Raw genomic sequence first — 27,549 nt, forward strand, 5'->3', positions numbered from 1 at the left:
GGATCTCGGAGCTACAGTGGTCCCCAGAGGTCTAATGCGCAGGCCCATGTGAAGTGGATACGCCCTGGCATTGACCAACCACTGTCCCACTGCCCTGTGGGTAAGTGTAGGATGACAAAGGCTAGGGGAGCACACCCTGAGAGAAAAGCAACGTGCATGGCGGCGCACGATAGGCGGTCCTCTGACAGACTGGAGCTCCGGCAGCCTCCTGCAGCTGTGGAAGAGTGCTGGTCGTCTTGGGCCCCCCTTGCCACCGGATCCCACCCTCTCACAGTGAAGAAGTGCTGCTGGGACATGCGCACCCCCAGCGGCACTGTAAATAATCTCTTTGCACAGGTATCCACCTCTGCCTCGGTGAGACCAGCAACCGGAATATGGATCAAAGTCTGGCAGCGATGGGGTGTCTGGTGACGGGAGCAGGTATGAATGCACTGGAAGCTCCTAATCAGACCCCTGCACGCCAGCGGCACAGGGCTATTCATGGTCGCCAGCAGCTGGGCTTGAGTGGCAGCTGCTCTCGGCAGACCCCTGTGTGTCTGAGTAGCCCTATTTAGGAGCCACACTGCTCACCCCAACTGAGGAGGGGCCTAGAAAGGTGGCCTAAACATGGCCCACTCAAAACATCCTGGATAGGCTACCGCACCTATTGGGACATTCCACCCTGCGGTCGAAATAAAAGAAAGAAAATAATTTCCTTTAAACTGGCAACATGGAACATAAGAACTCTGCTGGATGTTAATGCCGAAAGACCTCAGCGAAGGACTGCACTAATTGCAGCGGAACTCAATCGCTACAATATTGACATTGCTGCACTCAGCGAAACCAGGTTCCTGGATGAAGGCTCCCTGAAGGAGGACACCTACACCTTCTTCTGGAAGGGATACCCTGCAGGAGGACAACATCAGCATGGTGTGGGATTTGCAATAAAAAACAGCCTCCTACCAAGACTCATTGAAACACCGATTGGCATAAGTGAAAGGCTCATGTCACTCAGGATCCCTCTGGCCAAGAAACGTTATGCCACCCTCCTAGGTGCCTATGCACCAACACTGCCATCAGAGGATGACGTAAAGGACCGCTTCTACCAGTCACTAGATGAGGCTCTCCGTCATATACCCAAGGAGGACAAGATCTTTTTGCTGGGCGATTTCAATGCCAGAGTGGGGAAAGACAACAAGGTATGGAGTGGTGTCATTGGGGGGCATGGCATTGGGAAAGTCAATGCAAATGGACTGCGCCTCCTAAGCCTCTGTGCTGAGCATGGCTTGACCATCACAAACACCCTCTTCCAATTAAAAAATAAGCACAAAACATCCTGGATGCACCCATGCTCCAAACATTGGCACCTATTGGACTACATCATTGTGAGACGCGCTGATACAAAAGACGTCTCACTCGTGCAATGAGAGGTGCTGAGTGCTGGACAGATCACCGGCTCATCATGACCAGGCTCCAGGTGGAGGTACGCCCTGCTGTTCGTCTCCAAAGGTCAGGAAAGAAGAAGCTTGACTGTACCCGGCTAGAAAAGGCTGAGGTCCAGAACAATCTCCGCCTCTCTCTGGCTGAAAACCTGGAAGACATTGAGCTTCTCTTGAGAACGGATGATTCCATTGACAGGAAATGGTCTTCCATGAGCTCCAGACTCTACAACGCAGCATCCCAATCTATCGGTTACAAGAGCAGAAAACACCAGGACTGGTTCAATGACAACACAGGCACAATAACTTCCATACTCAAAGGCATGCATAAAGCACACAGTGCTGTCCTCAACAATCCCACCTCAGCTACACTCCGGCAACAATGGCAAGCATCCAGGAGAGAGGTGCAGTCAAAATTGCGTGCCCTGCAGAATGAGTGGTGGATATCTAAGGCAAATGAAATACAATCCCATGCCGATAGAAATGATATGCACAACTTTTATGATGCAGTGAAAACCATCTACGGCCCAAGAAACTGCTCTGTCTCCCCCCTGAAGTCTGATGATGGTACCACCCTCATAAAGGACCAGAAACTCATCACAAAAAGATGGGCAGAACATTTTGAGACTCTTTTGAACCAGCCCTCCCCAACAGATCCCTCGATCTTGGATGAACTACCTGTCCGCCCCACCATCCAAGACCTTGACCTTCCACCAACCTTTGAAGAGGTTCATTGTGCAGTTAGGTCGCTGAAAAATAACAAGACCCCTGGCCCTGACAGTATCCCTGCAGAGATTTTTAAACAGGGAGGCTACCTCTGCACCCGTGCACTTTTCCTGTTCATCTCACATGTATGGAAGAACGAAACCGTCCCTCAGCAGTGGAGGGATGCTAACATCATCTCCATATATAAAGGCAAAGGAGACAAGTCCCTCTGTGGCAACAGCCGTGGCATTTCACTACTGGCTGTTGCTGGAAAAGTCCTGGCCAAACTCATGTTACACAGGCTGGTAAAACACATCTCAGAGGAGCTGTTGCCTGAGTCACAGTGTGGGTTTAGGAGGAATAGGAGTACTGTGGACATGGTGTTCACAGCACGGCAACTCCAGGAGAAGTGTAGGGAGCAACATCAGAACCTCTTCATAGCCTTTATCGACCTGTCAAAGGCTTTCAACACAGTCAACAGGGACATCCTATGGAACATCCTCCTGAAGTTTGGCTGTCCACGAAAGTTTGTCAACATCCTTCAAAGATTTCATGTGGGGATGATGGCACGTGTGACCATTGGAGGCCAGGAATCCGAGCCCTTCAGGGTGTGCACCGGGGTATGTCAGGGGTGCATCCTTGCTCCAGTTCTCTTTAACATATTCCTCCTGTGTGTGACATTGCTGCTCCACAAGGAAATCAGGAAGGACAGTGGGGTTACTGTGGACTTCAGACTAGATGGAAACCTATTTAACATCCATAGGCTCCAAGCGGTCACAAAAATGACATCTGAGCACATCCTTGAGTTACAGTACGCAGATGACTGTGCAGTTGTGGCCCACACATCCGAGGCACTACAAGCTACCCTTGCAGCTGCTGCAAGGGCGCATGGTAGGCTGGGGCTCTCTATAAATGTGGCAAAGACTGAAGTAGTATGCCAAGCGTCATCCTCTTTTGGCAGACTTAGGAGAAGGGTCTTTCAAAACAAAGACCTCAACCTCCACACCAAAATATCTCTACTTGGCAGTTGTCATCACGACTCTCCTCTACAGCTGTGAGGCGTGGACCCTGTACAGCCACCACCTCAGGATGCTTGAGGCCTTCCACATCAGATGCCTACAATGCATCCTGAGGATAACCTGGCGTGACCGAGTGTCCCACACTGAAATACTCCGTAAGACCAACTGCATCAACATGGAGGCTACCGTCACCCAGCACCAACTTCGATGGCTCGGTCACGTCATCAGGATGCCAAAGGAGCGCTTGCCGCGTAAAGTGATGTATGGCCAGCTACATCTTGGCCGCCGCTTGGCAGGGGGCCAGAAAAACGGTACAAAGACCAGCTGAAGACCATCATAAAAAAGTGCGGCCTGAACCCGAGCCAGCTGGAGGACACTGACGCCCAACGCTCCATCTGGCGGCAGCTCTGTCAACAAGGGGTGCAAAACCTCGAGAAGGACCGCGGTGATCGACGGACCAGAAGACGTCTGAAGAGACATGAAGCCAGTACCACACCTACACCCCCAGTCAGTGGTTTCACCGGTTCTGTCTGTGGCAGACATTGTGGATCGCGGATTGGGCTTTACAGCCATAAGAAGACTCACAAGTGACAGAGGCAGGATTGTCATCATCGGACACGACGGACAACCTAAAGCAAGCAAGTGTGTGTGTGTGTGTGTGTGTGTGTTTTAGGATGGTGGCAGCAGCAGATAACATACCAACTCCATGTCCAGAACCTTCAGCGGTTATACAGGATGCTCCAGTACAATGGCTTCCTCAAAGACCACATCAAGACCGTCTTTGCAGGCAGCGGGCAGCTCCCTGGTAGGCCTGTGTGTGTGTGTGTGTGTGTGTGTGTGTGTGTGGGTGTGTGTGTGTGTGAGATTTTTCATAATATATTTCAAAGTCTGGGGGGCGGGGGGGCTCGACTGGTGGTGTTACTGCCCGGTAGCCTTGTTATATAACTGACCACCTGGTTTAAGTAACTGACTAACCCGTGTAATCTTACTTTAACACCAGTTTTCAAAGAAAATAGATTTATTTTTGTAGGTAATGTTCCTGTTGTTACAGATAAGATACTTGTGGGGTGAGAGATTGTGTTTAAAGATGAGAGACCAGGAGAGAAGCATCTGTCTGTGAAAGTTTGATGGGGATTTTTGAGATGTCATAATTGCAGACTAATAAAAACCTCAAGCCACCTATTTTACAAAATATGTAGGAGGGGATAACGTCCCAGATAGAGTTGGGATTGTTTAGAACATGCCTCAGCCAGTTTATTTTAAATGTGTTGTTTAACGTTGTGAAATCAAGAAAATCTAGGCCACCGTGTTCAAAAGTGTTCATCAATAGAGATTTTCTAATGAAGTGGACCCTCTTTCCCCATACAAAGTCCAATAACATTCTATCAATTTTTTTAAGAGTAGGAACACACACACACACATATATATATATATATATATATATATATATATATATATATGTCCACAGGATGTTGCAATGAAACCTTCGATGTAGGAAATAGAGCTCAACAATTCAGGAGCAAGATATTTTTTATAGCTCAAAGTTGTTAAATGGCAGAACAAGCTTGTTTCGTGCTCAGTGCGTCATCAGCTGCCTACATGGTTACAGTAAACGTCCTTATTTATACCGGTTGCCTACGTTCTATGTGTGGTGTTCAATTTCAGGGTAGGGGGATGGGCCAATCTACGGTTAGAACATTGATCCATTTGAACTGTCCAGTGGGGATAGAGTAGGGTACATGAGAAATAACCACTTAAGGAACGCAACAGCCCTAAGCCGCCACATTTGGTCCTTGGCGGACAAAAGAATTGACTATACCATATCGTGGAAGGTGCTTGCCAAGAGCAGAGCATATTCTACGAACACCGAAAAATGCAACTTGTGCCTCATGGAAAAATGCTTTATTATTTGCAAACCCCACTTGGCAAATCTACACAGCAGGAAGGAACTGGCCAGCAGCTGTAGACATAGAAGAAAACATCTAATTTGTAACTAAGTGTAACTGAACCCAAACTGAACTGCTAATATATGTGTATAACCTTTTCTTTGTGTTTTTTTTTATATGTATGCCCATTTAATTGTGTAAGTAACATTTTGTTCATGTATCCATACTTGGTCTATATGCCATTGATTTTCTGTATGTACCATATTTTTGTTTAACTGTACCCTACTCTATCCCCATTGGACAGTTCAAATGCATCAAAGTTCTAACCGTAGATTGGCCCATCTCGCTATCCTGAAATTAAACACTGCACATAGAACGTAGGCAACCGGTATAAATAAGGATGTTTACTGTAACCATGTAGGCAGCTGATGAGTGCATTGAGCACGAAACAAGCTTGTTCTGCCATTTAACAACTTTTAGCTATTTAACAAAACAAAATAAAAAATATATGTATGTGTATATATATATATATATGTGTGTGTGTGTGTGTGTATACAGTGCTGCTTGAAAGTATGTGAACCCCTTGAGCAGTTTAGATTTTTCTGTTTTACCATGATTTTCTTATTCTATCATCACCAGTTTTTATGTATGAAATGTCAGATATATGTTTATCAGTTGCATGTACTTGTTTAGTGGGACTTGTTTAAGTAGCCCAAAAACTACATGAAACATGGAATTAGTGTATGTGCAAAAGTAAGTGAACCCCCAGCTGCATTGGTTAAGTCAAGCAGGTAACACACTGTGGTGAAACACATTTGGGTGCTGAATTAATCATTTAAGCAGACCAATGAAATGAGACATCCTTGGGAAAGGGTTTGGCCTGCACTAATTAAAAGAGAGAGGAAACCAACCAAACCACTGTGGTCCCATACAAATCAACAATGCCGAGAGCAAAGGAGATATCCGAGGACATGAAGAAGAGGGTAGTGATAGCCCATCAGTCTGGGGAGGGATATAAGACCATCTCCAAAAGATTCCAGCTCCATCCATCCACTGTAAGACAAATAATTTACAAATGGAGGGCCTTCAACATGACAGCAACTCTGCCTAGAAGTGGACGCCCATCAAAACTATCACCCAGAAGCACCAGAAAAATAATAAATCAGGTAAAGGCCAACCCACACATCACCTCTAGAGAGTTGCAGACCTCTGGTAGCATCTGGGACAAATGTGCATGCGTCTACAATCAGACGAAAATTGAATAGCCATGACATTCATGGGAGGGTTGCTAGAAGGAAGCCTCTGCTCTCAAAAAAGAACAAAGCTGCCCATTTCAACTTTGCCAGAGAGCACTTGGACAAACCAGAGGCCTTCTGGAAGTCCATTCTCTGAACAGACGAGTCCAAAATAGAATTATTTGGTCACAATCAAAACCAACATGTTTGGAGAAAAGCCAACACTGCATATGAAGAAAAGAACCTCCTCCCAACAGTGAAGCATGGTGGTGGAAATGTGAAGGTCTGGGGCTGCTTTTCTGCTTCTGGACCTGGACGACTCCATATTATCCAAGGAACCATGAATTCGCTGGCATATCAACAAATTCTTGACCAGAATCTCCTGCCATCAGTCAGGGAGTTGAAGCTGGGACGAAAATGGATTATGCAACAAGACAATGACCCAAAGCATTCCAGCAACACTACAAAGGAATGGCTTCAGAGAAAGAGGATTCGTACTCTGGATAGGCCCAGTCAAAGTCCGGATCTTAATCCAATTAGAATGTTGTGGCGAGACCTGAAGAAGTTGGTACATACCAGATGTCCCTCCAACCTCTCTCAACTGGCTGAGTTCTGCAAGGAGGAGTGGGCAAAAAGCCCCATAAGCAGATGCGAGAGACTGGTTAGTGGTTACAGAAGACGTTTGGTTGAAGTAATGGCTGCAAAAGGAGGAGCCACAAGCTACTAATACAAGGGTTCACATACTTTTGCACATGTTAAATTTTCAGTTTTTGTGAAGTAAACTACCTTTGTTGAATTAAATAATGAAAATAAATCTCTTTTTGTGTGTGTGTCCATTATTTGGAAGGTGTGCTTTACAAATTGGGATTTGGATGTATGTATAATAAGCTTATTTTAATGTTTTTTACAAAAACAGTGACCATGTCTGGAGGGTTCACAAACTTTCAAGCAGCACTGTATATATATATATATATACGTATATATATATATAAAGCGAGAGTGTATGTTTGTGTGTTCGCTTAAAACTCTCATTGTAGAACAAAAACAAAGGTATCTTTAGAATCAGCTCTTTCCAAAGATTGCACAGTTCGAAAAATATTTAAAAAAACAAGTAAAAAATGTTATTAATTTGCGAAATTGAGTTTATTTTGTGGCGATTTGTGGCGGTGATGGCCAAGACTGTATGTTTGTATGTTCGCTTAAAAGTCCAGAAATATTCATTGTAGAACAAAAAGAAAGGTATCTTTAGAATCATCACTTTCCAGGGATTGCACAGTTTGACAAATATTTCCAAATCAAGTAAAAGATGTGATTTATTTGCGAAAGATGCATTCCAACGATGCTTTGTGGAGACTTCTGGCAAATCCTTCCAATGGTCAAGGGAGGCACTACACCTAACATTGTCAATGCTAGCCTGAAGGCACGCAACGTGGTTTACCCTGAGGGCTTGTGCTCTGAGCGATTAATACACACATTGGCAAAGAAGCTTGATGAATGGATTGGAAATTATGACATTTGATAATTTTCGTTAATAACATTCGTTTATTTGAAATTCATTTATCACATGTATCATATCATAAATTATCCTATATTTCATCATCGATTATATCTTAAAGATCAGATCGTGTTGGTTGTTTTGGTGAGAACATTTTCCCCAGGCAATGCCAGGTACCTCTGCTACTACTACTACTACTACTACTACTTTCGGCTGCTCCCGTTAGGGGTTGCCACAGCGGATCCTCTGTTTCCATTTCTTCCTGTCTTCTGCGTCTTCCTCTGTCACACCAGCCACCTGCATGTCTTCCCTCACCACATCCATAAACCTCCTCTTTGGCCTTCCTCTTTTCCTCTTTCCTGGCAGCTCCATATTCAGTATCCTCCCAATATACCCAGCATCTCTCCTCCACACATGTCCAAGCCATCTCAATCTTTCCTCTCTTGCTTTGTCTCCAAACCGTCCAACCTGAGCGGTCCCTCTAATATAATCGTTCCTAATCCTGTCCTTCTTCGTTACTCCCAGTGAAAATCTTAGCATTTTCCACTCTGCCACCTCCAGCTCCACCTCCTGTCTTTTCGTCGGTGGCACTGTCTCCAAACCATATAACATAGCTGGTCTCACAACCATCTTGTAAACCTTCCATTTAACTCTTGCTGGTACCCTTCTGTCACAAATCACTCCTGACACTCTTCTCCACCCTGCCTGCACTCTCTTCTTCACCTCTCTTCTGCACTCCCCGTTACTTTGGACAGTTGACCCCAAGTATTTAAACTCAAATGCCTTTGTCACCTCCACTCCTTGCATCCTGACCATTCCATTGTCCTCCGTCTCATTCACGCATAGGTATTCCGTCTTGCTCCTACTGACTTTCATTCCTTGTCTCTCCAGTGCATACCTCCACCTCTCCAGGCTCTCCTCAACCTGCACCCTACTCTCGCTACAGGTCACAATGTCATCCGCGAACATCATCGTCCATGGAGACTCCTGCCTGATCTTGTCCGTCAACCTGTCCATCACCATTGCAAACAAGAAAGGTCTCAGAGCCGATCCTTGATTTAATCCCACCTCCACCTTGAACCCATCTGTCATTCCAGCCGCACACCTCACCATTGTCACACTTCCCTCATACATATCCTGCACCACTCCTACATACTTCTCTGCAACTCCTGACTTCCTCATACAATACCACACCTCCTGTCTCGGCACCCTGTTGTATGCTTTCTCTAAATCTACAAAGACACAATGTACCTCCTTCTGGCCTCCTCTATACTTCTCCATCAACACTCTCAAAGCAAACATCACATCTGTGGTGCTCTTTCGTGGCATGAAACCATACTGCTGCTCGCTAATCATCACCTCTCCTCTTAACTTAGCTTCTATTACTCTTTCCCATATCGTCATGCTGTGGCTGATCAACTTTATACCTCTGTAGTTGCTACAGTTCTGCACATCACCCTTGTTCTTGAAAATCGGTACCACGATGCTTCTTCTCCACTCCTCAGGCATCCTCTCACTTTCAAAGATTGTGTTAAACAATCTAGTTAAAAACTCCACTGCCATCTCTCCTAAACATCTCCATGCCTCCACAGGTATGTCATCAGGACCAACTGCCTTTCCACTCTTCATCCTCTTCATAGCTGCCCTCACTTCCTCCTTGTTAATCCACTGAACTTCCTGATTCACTATCCCTACATCATCCAACCTTCTCTCTCTCTCATTTTCTTCATTCATGAGCCCCTCAAAGTACTCCTTCCACCTTCTTAGCACACTCTCCTCACTTGTCAGCACATTTCCATCTCTATCTTTGATCGCCCTAACTTGCTGCGCGTCCTTTGCAGCTCGGTCCCTCTGTCTAGCCAATCGGCACAAGTCCTCTTCTCCTTCCTTAGTGTCTAACCTCTCATACAACTCGCATACACCTTTTCCTTTGCCTTTGCCACCTCTCGCTTTGCTTTACGCTGCATCTTCTTGTACTCCTGTCTACTTTCTTCATCTCTCTGACTATCCCACTTCTTCTTTGCCAACCTTTTCCTCTGTATACTTTGCTGTACTTCTCATTCCACCACCAAGTCTCCTTGTCTTCCTTGCTCTGTCCTGATGACACACCAAGTACCTTCCTAGCTATGTCCCTCACTATTTCTGCAGTGGTTGCCCAGCCATCTGGCAACTCTTCACTACCACCCAGTGCCTGTCTTAACTCCTGCCTGAACTCGTCCAACTCACCCCAGAATTCTTCTTTTTCGTCCATCTCACACCCAACTTGCGGGGCATATGCACTGATAACATTCAGCAATACACCTTCAATTTCCAGCTTCATACTCATCACTCTGTCTGACACTCTCTTCACCTCCAGCATGCTCTTGACATACTCTTCCTTCAGAATTACCCCTACCCCATTTCTCCTCCCATTCGCACCATGGTAGAAGAGTTTGAACCCACCTCCGATATTCCTGGCCTTACTCCCCTTCCACCTGGTCTCTTGCACACACAGTATGCCTACCTTTCTTCTTTCCATCATGTCAGCCAGCTCTCTCCCTTTACCAGTCATAGTGCCAACATTCAAAGTTCCAACTCTCACCACCACACGCCTACCATTCCTCCTCTCTAGCTGCCTCTGGACATGCCTTCCCCCTCTCCTTCTCCTTCACCCAACAGTAGCATAGTTTCCGCCGGCACCCTGCTGGTTAACAGTACCAGTGGCAGTCGTTGGTAACCCGGGCCTCGACTGATCCGGTATGGAAATCTTATTTATGATCCGCATATTTGATTTGGCAAAGATTTTACACCGGATGCCCTTCCTGACGCAACCCTCCCCATTTTTCCTGGCTTGGGACCGGCACTAAGAATGCACTGACTTGTGCATCCTCAGTGGCTGGGTTCTTTGAGTTTATATATATCATCTAATTTATTTTTATTTTGAAGCCTAATATATTCACACTTTTCAATATCAAGTCAGATTTTATTGCTTTGAAAATGAGGATAACTTTTTTCATCTGCACTTCTGTTTTTAGCTACCAAATTTTCTGCAAAATTTTCCTACTTCATATTTACGCAATTCCCAATTAGAGCCATATAATTTTTTAAAATGTTGCCTTGTTCCAAGAGGTATTAATAAGATTGGCAATTACCTCCTCTACCTCTGAAATCTGAAGAAGTGAATTATTTAAGTTCCATAAGAAAGCCTTTTTGGCAGAATGTGAAGAAAAGGAGATTGAACTATAGATTGCCCTGTGGTCAGTCAAAGGGGTATTAATAATATTGACAGATATATTGTTACTGACTAAATCTAGATATAACTAATAGTCAATCCGGGACTGGCGAGAACAGTTCTTGGTACTCCATGTATACTGTCGAATATTAGAAAATAGTTCTCTCCAGATATAAATAAGGCTAAATTTGTCCGTGAAAATGCTTCATCTTGAATTAGCCGAGGTAGTATTTATGGGAGGCCATCTATCAACTGTGTTGTCCATCGTTACATTGAAATCCCCTCCTATAATGATTGACGTGGTAGGATATTTTTGTAACCATTGTGAAATTTTATCCTCGAGTTTCAAATAAATTATTGTTATCAAAAGAGGAATTTCAACCATATATGTTGACGACAATAAATGTAAATTGGTTTTGTGTTATGACTAACATATAAAAGTGACCTAAAGAATCAAAGTCTGCAGCTATGACATCACTCCCAAATCTTTTCCTAAAGATACCAACCCCAGCTGAATGTTCCGTACCATGTGCCAACCGAACATCATTCCCCCACTGGGATTTCCAAAACCTAGAATCTTCTTTAGATGAATGACATTCTTGAAAAAAAAAACATAACTCTGTCTTGTTACATCCTGAATGTAAGTCGTCCTCGATCACAGCAAGGGCAAAACGCTTTGAGTGCGAACATGAACGCACACAAAAGCAGCCGTACAAATATCCCCCCCCACACAGTCGTTGCAGTTGTTATCCGTGCTCGTTACACTACCCCCCCCCCCCTTTCGGGAAGCACGTCCCCGTGCTTCAGCATATCAGCTCCTTCACAACTCTGGGCGCACGCGCTTCCGATGGCCTCACGGTCTTACCATCTCACTTCCGAAACCAATGTAGCGAATTCGGAGGGGTAGCCTGGGAACCGCCACAGCCAGGACGTGAACCCGGATCTCCCGCACCACGAGCGACAACGTTAACCAGTCGACTAAAGGGTCCGACCTGTTAGCCAAGGGCTAGTGAGTCTATTTATCTGTGCACGTTACAAGAGGTAGTAGTTTTGTTCAGGCATGTGTGACAAAGTTAACACATCATTCACTGAGTTTTTTACCATTAATCTAGGCAAACGGACCTCGAACCCCCCCCCCCCATCTTTTCTTGCCTGTTCAACTGAAGGCCAAAGCTTGTTCCTGGCATCCTTAATATTGTGGTTTATAATGATGAGGAGACTGGCTGGTAGTCCTTTGTATGAACTTTATTCAGGAGCAAAGAACACCACCCGTGCATGCGTGTCCTCGCCGACTTCAGTTCTGTACACATACTACATACGCCTGAGAGCGCGCCTGCTGGCCTCTCGTAGTATTACCTATAGTATAGACTCATCGCTGTATTACTCCGTGTATATGTTCAAACCCATATACTACATCCCCCTTTTTGCATAGAACAAAAAACAAAACAAAACAAAACAACCACATTAAAGACTTGTTTAACTATCTATCTCTTTGAAGTTACTGCATTAAGAAACATAAATACCTTTGTTCGTCTTTCTCTTTAACTTAAGCTTAACGTGGAGCTATAACACTGTTCACAAGACCACTATGAACTGTTTAAAGGTCTGGCTTTGAGTGTTTACCATATCTATTCTTGACATCAACACAGTGTTACATTCTTCATACGTTCATTCTTCACACTATACATTCATTACATTTTTTAAAGACCTCTGTACACTCTTTGTACCCAGTCTTTGTACACTGTTACTGGGGTCAGACGTTTCTAGCACATAACCCTCTGTAGGGGCATAGCTTTTACTGGTAGCCCATTTGAAAATCTCTGAATTTGGTAGGCTGCTTTACCAGTCTGCCACTTCTGGGGTGGTCGACCTGTGCGTCGGTTTGAGCACAGCACTGGCTACTGGCAATGTGCTTCGTAGGACCCGACCTATCAGCATTTCTGCAGGAGAGAGCCCAAGTCCAGTCACAGAGTATTCCTTAAAGTCAGTAGAGCCAGGTGGCGGTCTGTCTTAGTCTGCTCCACCTTCTTCAGCATGAGTTTAATGGTCTTTATTGTGCGTTCTGCCATCCCGTTAGACTGTGGATCACCTGGGCTTGAAAATGACCGTGTTATGCCCCAGTCACTTGCAAATTGACTCATCTCAGCACTAGCGAATGGCACGTGGTCACTCACCACTTCCTTCGGAACACCATGTCTGGAAAACACGGCTTTCACCTTTGCTATTACTGTGCTTGTTGTTTTGTCTGGCATTGTTTGGACCTCAGGATATTTTGAGAAATAATCTACTGTGAGGAGGAAAGATTTGCCTTGTAGCTCAAAAATGTCCACACCTACTTTGTACCATGGTAGCTCTGGCAGCTCATGGCATTTTAGTGACTCCTTCTGATTCTTCAGTAGGTGTTGATGACAGGTGGGACAGCTCCCAACCATATCACCCATGGACTACATTAACCCAGTTTGGCTCTGAGGCAGACAGCTGATGGCCATATTTCTTGCTATTATTCCCTTGTAATACCAGTTGACCATGCCATTTAGAAGGTTTTCGACATCTAGGTCTGGTTTGCAGTACTGTCCTTCCCCTCCAGGCGTCTGTCAAGTCTGATAGATGGTCATGACTAGTGATGACTAGAAAGGAGGGTAAATTCTGATCTTTAGTCAGGGATCATCATACAGCCAGCTGTCAGTATGGGCAGTATTTTCAGAAAAGCATTCATTTATGTTTCCCCATTGAAATACTTGACAGTTTACATCAATTTGATACTATTTACTTTGATGTCACCTATGAATTTATGCAATGAAGATTTATGTCAGCCCTTAAAAAGATGGTTAGGCTATGTCTGCAAATTAAAAAGCGAGTAAACTGTGTTCAGATGAGTTTACCCTCAGCTACATCGGTGATGGTAAGGTCGGATCATGAACATTCATCTCTTTTATCAGTTTTATCATTATTATTATTGCTGTTTTGTGTTTATGACCACCAATCTGCCTGGACCAACATACTCCAGATTCTTTTAACTTTCTCTTAACGCCACATAAATTTACATAAATGTATGTTAAATGTATGTAAAAGTACAAGCAAGACAAAAGATTGCAGTAAGTTACAGTTCAAATAGATAAAATTCAGACAGACAGACAGACAGACAGACAGATAGATAGATAGATGACTTCAATGTGTGTCACATGTGACTTCAGGGCTGTAGCATGAAGGTCCTCTGGTTATAGGTTACTTGTATATTTTGGACGACATTCATGGAAAAAGTAGGAAAAATCATGGAAATAATGTCAAAATCTGTTGTAAAATTGATATCAAATCCACTTTAAGACAGGAAGAATGTTAGTTTTCTTCTGTCTGCTCCTCATATATGTAACCCTTAATGTTATCTTTGTCCAGTTGGAGGAGAAAGTTAATGTTTCATCCCAACATGATGTCTACCCAGCTGGGTACTGGGAACCAGTACTGTGCTGGTAGAAAGTGGCCCTCAAAGACAGTATACAGACACAGTAGTAAAGGGCCCAGGATTGAGCCTTATGGTACACCTCTTATTACAACTGTTCTTTGTGCTGGCAAATTACATAAGGAGGCAAAAAGAAAAATATGTGTTAAATAAAACCAGATAAATCTTAATAGAGTACATTAGTCAGATAGACCCCAGAAGATAGACTCTCCTTTCCAGTCACACACAGAGACACATTTTAAAATACTAAGCCGCTCAGTGGAAGATTTTTAATTTAACCTGTACACAGTCAGGAGACATTCATGTTAACAACATAAATCAACAAACAAATGGCCATGATGAAAGAAAAGTGATTTCTTTTTTGTACAACAAATGAAAGCATGAGAGGCATCAGGCATCATCTTCCATGTGACTGCCGGAGCCAAGACCCAGTTCTCTACGAGTTCTTCTGAGGCATGGAGGCAACCAGAAGCCAGTAGAGAGAATAGCAGCTTCCTAAAGGAGACAGAAAACGTGATTTTTCTTTCGCGTTAGTACCAACTTTTAACATCGGGCAACTGGCTGTCGGCCCTGGTCAACAGCATACAGCGCCTCCTACTGTCAACGTAAGATACAGCGGAGCGTTCCTGAAGTTACTGTATTGCATTATGTTATCATGGGATGTCATGTTGTATGGAGTATTATGGTAAGGATATAGAATGAAAAAGGGAGTATGGAACGGTTATGGTTTGATTTATTGATAACATGGTTCAGTTTTGGTGTAGTGTGGTTTCGGAGTCACAATCTGTTTGACTTGACGTGTCACTCACTGTGAACCTCGGACACGGCACGATAATTAAGAAAGATGACATAAAAAGTAAAGCTAATAGATGTAAGAAGGGTTTGTCTTTCTTTTTTCTGTCTTTCTTTGATGGACTGCTTTTTATATAGTTTTATATAGCACTTTTCCGGTTGCAACGGCCACTCAAAGCAGTTTATTTTAATTTCAGGAGCAGTTAGGGGGTTGGTGTCTTGCTCACCTCCACATTTCTGTCTTTCTGCCTTTCTTTCTGTCTTTATTTCTCGTTCTCTCTTGCTACAGTGAGGGTCAGAACAAGTTCAGGGTGTAGCGTTATGGGAGGATGAGGACAGGATACAACGCTACTGTGATCAGATTACAGTGTAGTTCACCTGCTATTTATTATCTTGAATATTTGGCACCTGCTATAGTGAGGGTCATGGTCGCCCGGTACAGCAGGACATCAGCCGTCCCTCCCTTGATGTGAACCGGCAACCCGTTGTCCTCCTGTAACCATGGAAACCGAAATGTTATTGAAAAAACATTTGTAATGTCTTAATGTGATATCTGATGAGTTTTCTTCAGAACTTGTAAAACTCTTGGGTAATCTACTGCCAAATCCTGGGTCAAGATATCATTTTAGTTTCATTTTTGCACGGAATTTTTGGCGGTGTGTGGGAGGCTCTTGTTGCTCCCACAACCGTGAAATGTTTTCACATAAATGAGCAGTAGTTTTGCAGGAGTCCCAGCAGGATTAAACCGGATATCCCCCTCTGGCTCTTTCTTGCTTTGGATGATGTACAGAAAAACCCTCCCAGCTTCTTCATTAGTCAAACGTCCTTCATTTCTACCGCTCAACTCAAATAACTGGAAGCTATAAAAGTTCTGGCATATCCTCCAGAGAACTGTAAAATTATGTAAATCCAATGTTAACCGAATGCTGTCCCCATCTGTACAAAGGGAAATTAAACAACAGATCGACCCTCAGGTCAGTTCAGTCAGGGCCTCTTCTCGTTCCTCTGTTACTAGTCATGCTTCATCTGGTGTTTGCGTTAGTTGCTGTCCACGTGTTGAACTCAGTTTGACAGCAGCAGAAATGTTTCTATGCACTTCACTGGAAACATGAAGTGGAGCTGGTAATCTCACGCTCCCCTTGTTTTCTGCTGCTGAAATACAAAAACGGTAGAATATTTGTTCTACTATTCACAATAGAATAAAACTATTCTATTGTGAATATTCTAGGCCCTGTGATGGTCCGGCGACCTGTCCATGGTGTCTCCTCGCCTGCCACCCAATGGCTGCTGGAATAGGCTCCAGCATCCCTGCGACCCTAAGAGCAGGATAAGCGGTTAAGATAATGGATGGATGGATGGAATATTCTAATATCCACAATAGAATATTCTATTCTGTTCTACCGTGTTCTATTCTGTTCTATTCTATTCTATTATCCATCCGGCCATTCGTTATCTTAACTGCTTATCCTGCTCTCAGGGTCGCGGGGATGCTGGAACCTATTTCAGCAGTCATTGGGGGGCAGGCGGGGAGACACCCTGGACAGGCTGCCAGGCCATCACAGGTCTATTCTAGTTTGAATATTCAGAATAGGATAGAACATTCTATTCTGTTGTGTTCTATTCTATTCTAGTGTGTTCTGTTCGATTTTGTTCTATTCTATTGTGTTTCAGTCTATTCTATTTTGTTCTCTTCTATTCTGTTCTATTTTGTTGGGTTCTATTATATTTTGTTCTGTTCTATTCTGTTCCAGTCTTTTCTATTCTAATGTGTTCTATTCTATTGTTTTCAATTCTATTGTGTTCCATTCTATCATGTTCTATTCTATTGTGTTATGTTATGTTCTATTCTGTTCTGTTCTATTCTGTTCCATTACATTCTCTACTACTACTACTACTACTACTTCCAGCTGCTCCCGTTAGGGGGCGCCACAGTGGATCATCCGTTTCCATCTCTTCCTGTCCTCTGCATCTTCCTCTGTCACACCAGCCACCTGCATGTCCTCCCTCACCACACCCATAAACCTCCTCTTTGGCCTTCCTCTTTTCCTCTCCCCTGGCAGCTCCATATTCAGCATCCTTCTCCCAATATACCCAGCATCTCTCCTCCACACATGTCCAAACCATCTCAATCTTGTCTCTCTTGCTTTGTCTCCAAACCGTCCAACCTGAGCTGTCCCTCTAATATACTCGTTCCTAATCCTGTCCTTCTTCATCAATCCCAATGAAAATCTTAGCACCTTCAACTCTGCCACCTCCGACTCCTATTACCTGGAAGAGTTTCTGGGCCTCGGGGACTTTGTTCCTCAGCTGTCTGGCAGAGATGCTGAATGTTCGGCGCGCCAGCAGTGGAACTTTCTGGAAAGAAAAGGAACAGTGTTATTGTAGTGGTCTGATCCAGAATCAACTCTCAGGAGCTGCAGGACAGAAGTAGGTGGACAGTCCAGTACTGAGAAAAAGGGAACGTTGTGGGTTCAGGCCTCAAAAATAGAATCTGTATGGATAAAAGTAGAGTGCTATGGAGTCACCATAGCAGTCCTGGGGTTGGTGATCTGCGGTTGACCTCTGACCTCCTTGGAAGAGGATGAACAGACAACCTGAAATAGGGAGTCTGGACCACCATCTTTACTGAACAACAGAATATCCCTGGATGCTCTTTCCACAGTGTCTGTATAAGGTGTCTGTGAATGTTCTCATTCATCCAGGTCATGGTTATCCAAAAGAATTGAATCGAGTGCAACTGGACTTGGTATATATCCGTTAAGACGTTTTGCCTCTCATCCAAGAGGCTTCATCAGTTCGTGCCTTTCTGACTAGACCAAGCTAGTCTGTATGAGTTTGACTTTTCGGGAGATCCCTTTAATTTTGCCTTCATGAACATTTGGAGAGAATCTCTCCAAATCATGATTCTGTCCAAATGTTCATGCATAAAAAATTAAAGTCAATTTCAAATGCGTATCACCTGAGTCTCCATTAGGTTGCATTAAATTATTGATCAATCTCTCTGCGCTCAGAGCAACTTCAAAAACACACGACCAGAACTTGGCTCATGCCAATTATGACCGTTTTGGGTTTTGAAAGTTTAATAATTTTGTGGAAAAAAAAGATACGGACCTGCCGCTCCCTGAATGGTCCTAAAATTGCTTATATTTGCATTTAAAATTAATTTTAGATCAATAGCACACAAAAAAGTTATGATAAAATCTACCTAAAACGACCATGAGTGGTCAACATGACCGTCTCGTAATTTGCACGTGATCGTGCGCGTCATGTCAGTATTTATGACGTGTGTTGGTTGCATCATTTCCTTCGTGAAGTTCATTGCTCTGTCCTAGAAACACACTAGTGTCCTCCAGTGCAGAGTAATAGTCTAAACTAGAGTAATAGTGCAGCGTAATAGTCTAAACAAAGGCAAGCACGACTTTTTCAAGTCAAGACTTCGTCAAGCCAAGATTTCGTCAAGCAAGGACTGCTCTTTTTAGATCCAGTCAGTCATCTGTATTTTGTGTACCTAGTATAGACTATGTCTTTCCTTCGCATTCCTGTCCTCTCCTCTTCCCGGGGCTGGCATAGACGTTGGGTCACTCCTAGGCGCTGGGACCTTACCAATCTCGCCTATCCCACTCTCTCCACTCACATTGAGCAAGTGGTGATGGGAGGGCTCTGGAATTGCCAGTCTGCGGTGCCGAAAGCTGAGTTTATCTCAGGCTACGCATCCTTTCTCTCCCTCAACTTTCTTGCTCTAACTGAGACCTGGATCATGCCAGAAAACACTACCACACCCGCAGCTCTGTCAGATGTGTACTCTTTTCCTCATACTCCCAGAGCTGGGAGGTGGGGTGGTGGTACTGACCTGCTAATCTCCCTGAAATGGAAATACTCTCTTGTTTCCATTCCACAATTTTCTCCGCCCTCTTTTGAATTTCATGCTGTTACTGTCTCTTATCCAGTCTAGCTCACCAGTGTGGTTGTGTACCGTCCACCAGGCCCCCTTGGTGAGTTTCTGGAGGAGCTTGACACACTTGTCTCGCACTTCCCTGTTGATGACTCTGCACTTATCCTTCTCGGTGACTTCAACATCCACACTAACAAGCTAGATCCCCTTCTCTCTTTCCTCTCCTCCGTTGACCTTCACCTCTCACCCTCTCCTCCTACCCACAAGGCCGGCAACCAGCCGGACCTTATCTTTAATAGACACTGTCCTATTTCCAATCTCTCTGTTACTCCCCTCCAGCTCTCTGACCACTATTTCATGTCCTACTCTCTCTCTCTCTCTTTACCCCCCTCAGCCCCTCCCCCTACTTACATGGTTTCCACCTGTAGACACCTCCGCTCTCTCTCCGCCACTGATCTTTCTTCCTCTGTTACCTCTATCCACCCTATACCTGAATCTTTCTCTCTCCAACCCCCTGACACTGCTACTGATCTTCTTCTCTCTACCCTCTCCTCTTCTCTGGACAATCTCTGTTCCCTCATCTCCAGGCCTGCACGCCCAACTCCACCTGCCCCTTGGCTGTCCGTCTCAGTACGTACTGACAGACGTAGCCTAAGAGTGGCAGAGTGCAAATGGAGAAAAGGCAAACTCCCAGAGGTCCTTCTCAACTTCCAATCTCTTCTTTCCACTGATGTCAAAAACTACAGACCGGTTTCCCTTCTGCCCTTTCTATCCAAAACTTTCGAACATGCTGTCTTTAACCAACTTTCTTTGTACCCCCACCAGAACAACCTCCTGGACCCCAACCAGTCTGGGTTCAAGATGGGTCACTCGACAGAGACGGCCCTCCTTGCAGTGACAGAATCGCTACACTCTGCGAGAGCAAAATCTCTCCTCTGTCCTGATACTCCCGGACCTGTCAGCTGCATTTGACACAGTGAACCACCAGATCCTCCTCTCTATCCTCAAGGGGCTGGGTGTCACAGGCTCTGCACTCTCAATGTTTGCATCCTACCTGATGGGTCACTCCTGCTGGGTGACATGGAGGGGATCTGTGTCGGAGCCTCGCAGACTGACTACAGGCGTTCCACAAGGTTCGGTTCTGGATCCTCTCCTTTTCTCGCTGTACACGACATCCCTGGGTTCTGTTATTCGCTTGCATGACTTCTCTTACCATATTTATGCCGATGACACCCAGCTGAACTTGTCCTTTCCTCCCTCTGACACACAAGTAGAGACACGCATTGCTGCGTGCTTGACTGACATCTCGGAGTGGATGGCGACACACCACCTGAAGCTCAATCTGGATAAGACAGAGTTGATGTTCCTCCCGGGGAAAGGTTGCCCGCACCGAGACCTGGCCATCACCATTGACAACACCATGGTGATGCCAACTCGGACTGTGAGGAATCTGGGTGTGATCCTGGATGACCAACTGTCATTTGCTGCAAACGTTGCATCGGTTGCTCGCTCCTGCAGATTCCTCTTCTATAACATCAGGAGGATTCGCCCATTCCTCACCAACGAGATGGCACAGGTATTCATCCAGACTCTGATCATCTCCCGGCTGGACTGCAGCAACTCCCTCCTTGCTGGTGCCCTGGCGTCGGCCATCAGACGTCTGGAGCCTGTTCAGAAAGCTGCTGCTTGTCTGGTGTTCAAGCACCCTAAGTTCTCCCACACAACCCCCCTTCTCATGTCCCTACACTGGCTCCCAGTAGCTGCTCGCATCCAGTTTAAGACTCTGATGCTAGTCTACAGGGCAGTGAAAGGAACAGCTCCTTCCTATCTCCAGGCCATGGTCAAGCCCTACACCCCCGTCCGACCACTTCGCTCTGCTGCCTCGGGACGCCTGGTTGCCCCGTTGCTCAGAGGCCCCTGCTGCCGATCGACCCGGTCATGGCTCTTTTCTGTCCTGGCCCCACAGTGGTGGAATGAACTCCCCACTGATGTCAAGACAGCAGAGTCACTGCCCATCTTTCGGCACAGGTTGAAAACTCACCTCTTCAAGAACTACTACCCTGTTACTTGTTCTTAGCACTCATTAAAAAAAAATCTCTTTCTTGCGTTTTTACTTTAGCACTGGTTTTGCTCTTAGGTGCTTGTTTAGAGAGAAGATGCACTTATGACCTCTGATGACTAGTAGTTCTCCTGATTTCCTACGTTAAATGATGCACTTATTGTAAGCTTTGGATAAAAGCGTCGGCTAAATGACTGTAATGTAATGTAATGTAAACTTGAGTTTTGATTATGGCCAAAATGTGTGGTTACAGACGTCGTTACAGACGCACCATAACTACCACCGAGGCATTGCAGTATTTACAGGCTTTGAACAGCAGCCATTTTCAATTATTTGAAAAACAGTATTAAAAGTAGTTAAAATGTTAATGTTGGTGTCAGTTTCATAACAGACATGCTATGTAATGCATTAATATCTCAATTGGGTATTTATCTTGACACAATATAGAGTTTAAAAACCGCGGCGGTCAAATGACTGCCCATGGTCATTTTAGGTAGGAGTGAAATCCCGGTCATTCTAGTGTTAAGAAAGCCGGTTTTCATCGTACCTTATCGCACACTCCACTCTTCAATATGTTGACTTAGCTGCCTCTAGCAAACGGAAATATTATTTTTGAGATTTTTTTTTCCAATATCAATCAATCAAGTTGCATTTTATATAGCGCTTTTCTAGCGGCAACAGCCACTCAAAGCGCTTTACATTTCTGGTTAAATATGTTGACAGTTCCGCTCGGTTATTCTTTTACACAACTTTACATTTACAAAAATGTACATTAATTGTTTGATGGCGATACCTCTGTCATATGGTCTACATGCAGTTTCAGAGATACCAATAAATGTCAGTGTCAAACGACAAGTCTGATGCTTCATCACCATCATCAACTATTTTGTTACTTGTCTGTAAAAATGGCTCAATAGGGTGTTGAAACTTACTGATATAAAGTCATTATGATCTATTAAATAAAAACAAACCGCAAGAGTTTCTCTTCTCCATCTCTTGAGAGCAAACTAGGCTTGGCACTAAGGAAGGGAAACCAACATGTGGTTTGTATCTTTTCGATCTTTCTTTGTTTGAGACAGAAGGGCATGCTCAGTTTAGCTTAAACAGGAACTCTGCTAGATTAACTTCCTGTAACATTCACCATCATCACACACACACACACACAAGCACACGCTTGCTGGTAGTCCATCGAGTCCGATGATGACATCCCTCCTTGTTAACGGTGTGTTCTTTGATGACTAGAGTTCAGTTCTTGATCCACAAGTTTTGCACGTTGGGCATATGAAGTCCCGAGTTAGTGGGGACAGGCATGGTTGTGTGTCTTTGTGAGGGCAATTCATATTTGATGTTTGGGTAACACTTTCTATAAAGCTTGCGTCTATAATGCCCTATAAGCATCTATAACGCCGTATAAGTGTAGCTATAAGTCATTGTAAAATTCATTATAACCATGTATACACCCTCACAACACCGCATAACCACCTGCCACTCAATCCTAGCTGCTAGTGACCACATACCCAATGCTGCTGATGTGCAGGGCTCTGACTATCAGCTCCCAAGCCATTCTTCCCTGCTCCCATCGCCAGATACCCCAACGCCACCAGACTTCAACCGGATATAAGGCCAGATATTGTACACCGTGGTCAGGGGTGGAGACCTACGCAAGGAGTTTTTTAGAGTGCCACAGGGGGTGCGCAGTCCTCCTGTCTTTGCCATGACAGGTTGGTCCTGGTGGCAAGGGCTTATACCCAGGAAAACCAGTCACTCATGTTGCTTTTCTCTCAGGGTGTGTGCCCCTAGCCTTTCTCTTAATAGACTTTCCACAAGGCAGTGGTTGGCCATGAACAGCCTCGGGGGACCACTGCAGCTCCGAGATCCCCTACCAAGTTTGCCTGAGGCCACAAGGGGCCCAGTTACGGTGTGTGGAAACAAGGAGGCCTGGCAGAGGTCTTGGCGGAGAGGCTACATATGTACTGGTGGGGGAAGGCTTATGTACTGGGCTGCTTCCTTGTTCACCACAAGGGCTAGCTAGTGGCAGCAAGCTGTAAGCGAGAGGTTAGAAAAGCAGGCGGTAAGCAAGCATGCAGCTTCCCTCTAACTACTGCACTAGACGCATCACATCACCCTGTGCAAAATCACACACACACACACACACACACACACACAGACACACTGTAAAGGTTCCAGATGGTGGTTGCAGGGGCACACCTGTGTGCTGTGTCGAGCCCCATAGAGGATATGATACTGCAGCCCTGGGACTTAGCTCTGATAGTAACTAAACAAGCAAACCTTGGAAAAATTTTAAGACAGCTCAGAATCCCTCAGTTCAAGTTGTTGTGTCATATTTCTGCTTTCCTGAAGTATAAAGTAAATATAACAGGACTAGCAAATATCATAATATAATTAGCAACTACCCTGATATGAATAGTAAATATGATGTGAATTATAAATTTAATGAATATAAATATATAAACTAAATAAACAAAATAATAAAATAAAAAGTAAAATAATACTATAATAATAAATGGTAAAAAATAATATAATGTAAATAATAAATAAATATATAAGTAAACATATAAAGCGCTATATAAAATGCAACTTGATTGATTGATTGATATATAAATATAATGCATCTAGCAAGTATCACAATATAACATTTATGCGTTATACTTTATTTTTGGAAAATCTTATTTTGTGGATGACTGTGATGAATTTATAGAGACATCACAGTATGAATGAATGATGGAGAACTTTTAGACAAAAAGCTTGGCAATTAACATGAAAACTGCAGATTTTGATGTTTTCCTGCCAACGTGTTTTATTATTATTATTATTATTATTATTATTGACTCCTAAACAGAAACTTTGGCTCAGTGAGCAGTAGATTTTGTTTTCTCAGATTTTCAGCTAATGAAGTTCAGCACACACATGCCAAGTTCTCACCACTGGAAACACAAGAAGACCCATTAACACATGGCCAAGCAGTTCTTGTCTTTGGGCTGTTTGGTCATGAAAGAAATTTTAAAAATCAAACAAGGAAAACTATTAATATTAATTCTACCAGCGGAATTCAAACCTGAAATGTCACTGGATACGTTTTACAGCTAGAATGAGTAGGATTTGTCGGTTCTGGTTTGTAAACGCAACAGTCAAAGTCCCCCCCCCCCCCCCGGCTCAACGACACCGGAAGTGTGCGCCCCCTGACCGCATGTGCCAGAACACATCCCAGTGTGCAGGCCGACTCCACCTTGCTGTTCATTCACGTGCGGTGGGTCATAAATGATGGTTGAGAGAATTCAAGACCATAGTCTCCTCTAGACTCTACACCAGGAGTGGGCAGTCTTATTCAGAAAGGGCCGGTGTGGGTGAAGGTTTTTGTTCCAACCAAGCAGCAACACACCTGATTCCACTGATCAGCCAGTAGAGTCTTTGCTGAGGAACTTGATTAGGAGATACGGGTGTGGTTGGAACAAAAGCCTGCACCCACACCGGCCCTTTCTGGATAAGATTGCCCACCCCTGCACCAAGCTCAGAGATTTAGGACTCAACCCCAGCCTGTGCAGCTGGATCCTGAACTTCCAGTCGAGCCACTGCCAGGTGGTGAGGATGGGCTCCAACACCTCTGCCCCTCTGACCTTCAAGGCAGGAGCCTCCCAGGGCTGCGTCCTGAGACCTGAGTCCTCCCCTCTACTCCCTGTACACCCATGACTGTGTGGCCGCACATAGCTGCAACTTGGTGATAAAGTTTGCTGATGACACAACAGTGATGGGCCTGATCACCAACGATACAGGAGAGAGGTCAACAATCTCACAAAGTGGTGCCAGGAGAATAACCTCTCTCTCAACGTCGACAAAACCAAGGAGCTGATTGTGGACTACAGGAAGAGAGGGGAGAGGCTGGACCCCATCACCATCAACGGGGCTGCTGTAGAGAGAGTCAAGAGCTTCCAGTTCCTCGGTGTCCACATTACCAAGGACCTCGCCTGGGATGAACACACCAGCCATGTGGTGAAAAAGCCACAGCAACGCCTCTTTCACCTCAGGCGTCATGAGGCCCAAGATTCTATGAGCCTTCTACAGAAGCACAACCGAGAGCATCCTGACTGGATGCATCACCGCCTGGCATGGGAACTGTACTGCCCACCAACGCAAAACACTGTAGAGGGCTGTGCGGACGGCCCAGGACATCAGTGGATGTGAGTTTCCCTCCACCCAGGACATATACAATGGACGCTGTGTCAGCAAAGCCCGAGGCTTATCAAAGAGCCCAGCCACCCCAACTATGGACTGTTCCAGCTGCTACCGTAAGGCAAGCAGTACCACATCCTCAAAGCCCGGACCAGTAGGCTCCGGAACAGCTGTTTCCACCAAGCAACCAGGCTTTTGAACAAAGAACATTAAAGACACTAAGCCTGGTGCTGGACTGACTGGTACTGACCTATGGTCTTCAGCGGATCATCAGTTTACACACACACACACACACACACACATAGCTCGGCATACACAAACACACACAAATATGCAAACAACTACACACACCACAAACATGCACATTTGTTAAGGCTGAGCCTACACACACACAAACATACACCACACACCATTTATTATTATGACTGCTTTTTTATTACTATTGTGGCTTCGGTGTTGAGGAGCCGAAACAAAAGAATTTTACTCTCTTGTACTTGTGTCATAAGACGTAACAAATAAAGGATCTTGAATCTTGAATCTCTCTTGAATCTTGATTATTTTTATTATAGTATAGTATAGATTATGTTATAGTATAGTCCTTAAGACTTAGATGCAAACAGATGTCTTTTTAGGTATTTTGTCTCCTTGTCACATTTTAGTCACTAATCCACAAATTGTTGCATTTCCCCACTGAAGCTACTGGATCAGAGCGTCAGCAAACGCTGTCTGATATTCAAATTCTATCAATACTTAAAGGGATGGTTAAAAAGTTTAAACATGACTTCTAACTGCCTCTTTTTAGTACTTTTAGTAGTTTTCTTTTTAGCAGTGACCTCTAAAGGGGTTTCTTCTCAAGCTAATAATCTTCTCCTACCTGCTTATCTCAATACTGTAGAACTGAATTCTTACATGTCCAGCAACGGACGTGACAACTTAAAAGCAGGTGTACTGCGTCTTTAAGAGAGACACTTGTTCACGACCACCAAGGTCACGGCCGGGAAGAGGAACGTTTGGGGTGCGTGATGACGTCACCGTGTCGCGATGAAGTCAGTCACTGCATCCCAGCTTGCGCAACCAGCCAGTCAGGAGTCGTGTCAAAACGGGAGCGCATGAACAGCTGCCCACAGCGGCCATGTGACTGTGCGTGTGCGTGTGTGTGTTAACCTATCTTTTCTAGCTGTGTAACTCAAGGCTGAAGTGTAGATGAGGAGGCACATGCTAACCGAGCTGACCAGCAAGCATGGCTTTGCTTCCTGTAAATATGTTACAGTAGCTGGACATAGACAGACAGAGAGACAGATAGACAGGTAGACAGAGAGACAGATAGATAGGCAGACAGATAGATAGACAGACAGACAGGCAGATAGACAGACAGATGGGTAGATAGCTAGACAGACAGACAGATAGACAGGCAGACAGACAGAGAGACAGATAGACAGATAGATAGACAGACAGACAGGCAGATAGACAGACAGATGGGTAGATAGCTAGACAGACAGACATAGACAGGCAGACAGACAGAGAGACAGGTAGACAGATAGACAGGCAGACAGATAGATAGACAGATGGGTAGATAGCTAGACAGACAGACAGATAGACAGGCAGACAGACAGACAGATAGATAGACAGACAGATAGACAGACAGACAGGCAGATAGATAGATAGCTAGACAGACGGATAGACAAGCAGAGACAGTGAAAGACAAACAGAAACTGGATCTGTCAGAAAAGAGAATTGCAGCGCTGACAGTGAAGATAAGCTAGAGAACGAGGAAGGACACGGTAGAGAGACCAGGGGGGAGGTGAGACAGGTCATTTAAGGTGAATGAAGAAAACCAGCCTGTCTCCGTCTTCATCACCAACACAGCAACAAGGGCACCCACTCTCCCTCCGTTCTCCCTCTAAAAAGTATTTTGTCGCTCCTCTCCTCTATCTGACCTCTTTCCCCGAGACGTCCGCAGCCACTCAAGAGACACACAGACCGAGAGACACAAACAGACAGAAAGAGTGAACGAGTAAAAAGAGAGAGTATTTACCAGTAAGTGGTTCATGTCTAAGGTGGTGTGTATTGCCTTGCCTGCAGAGTGTTGCTTCAGGAACTACCCAGCACCCCTACAAGGACAAACACACACACACACACACACACCCACACACACATATCAAAGTACTCCTGAATCGGAGCCAAACTATGAT

At 44.7% G+C, this 27,549-nt stretch overlaps 1 protein-coding gene across 1 annotated transcript; it reads right to left on the reverse strand.

Moving 5' to 3' along the window:
* Window positions 1-14,680: 14,680 nt before the first annotated feature.
* Window positions 14,681-27,468, reverse strand: LOC130115780 (cytochrome c oxidase subunit 7A2, mitochondrial). Its single transcript, XM_056283607.1, has 4 exons — window positions 27,393-27,468; window positions 17,487-17,573; window positions 15,627-15,711; window positions 14,681-14,921 (listed from the first exon to the last, which is right to left on the reverse strand). Exons 1-4 carry the CDS (start codon window positions 27,405-27,407, stop codon window positions 14,863-14,865), a joined length of 246 nt encoding a protein of 81 aa, XP_056139582.1. The 5' UTR covers window positions 27,408-27,468; the 3' UTR covers window positions 14,681-14,862.
* Window positions 27,469-27,549: the final 81 nt, after the last annotated feature.

This window comes from Lampris incognitus, chromosome 7, assembly GCF_029633865.1.
Source record: "Lampris incognitus isolate fLamInc1 chromosome 7, fLamInc1.hap2, whole genome shotgun sequence".
Lineage (NCBI taxonomy): Eukaryota > Metazoa > Chordata > Actinopteri > Lampriformes > Lampridae > Lampris > Lampris incognitus.

Excerpts from the sequence above, each read along its gene's own strand:
- LOC130115780 (XM_056283607.1), bottom strand. Across the intron at positions 15,712-17,486 it reads AGGCCCAGAAACTCTTCCAG|GAGGACAACGGGTTGCCGGT; the intron begins GTAATAGGAGTC and ends CCATGGTTACAG. Across the intron at positions 14,922-15,626 it reads CATGACCCTCACTATAGCAG|GAAGCTGCTATTCTCTCTAC; the intron begins GTGCCAAATATT and ends TGTCTCCTTTAG.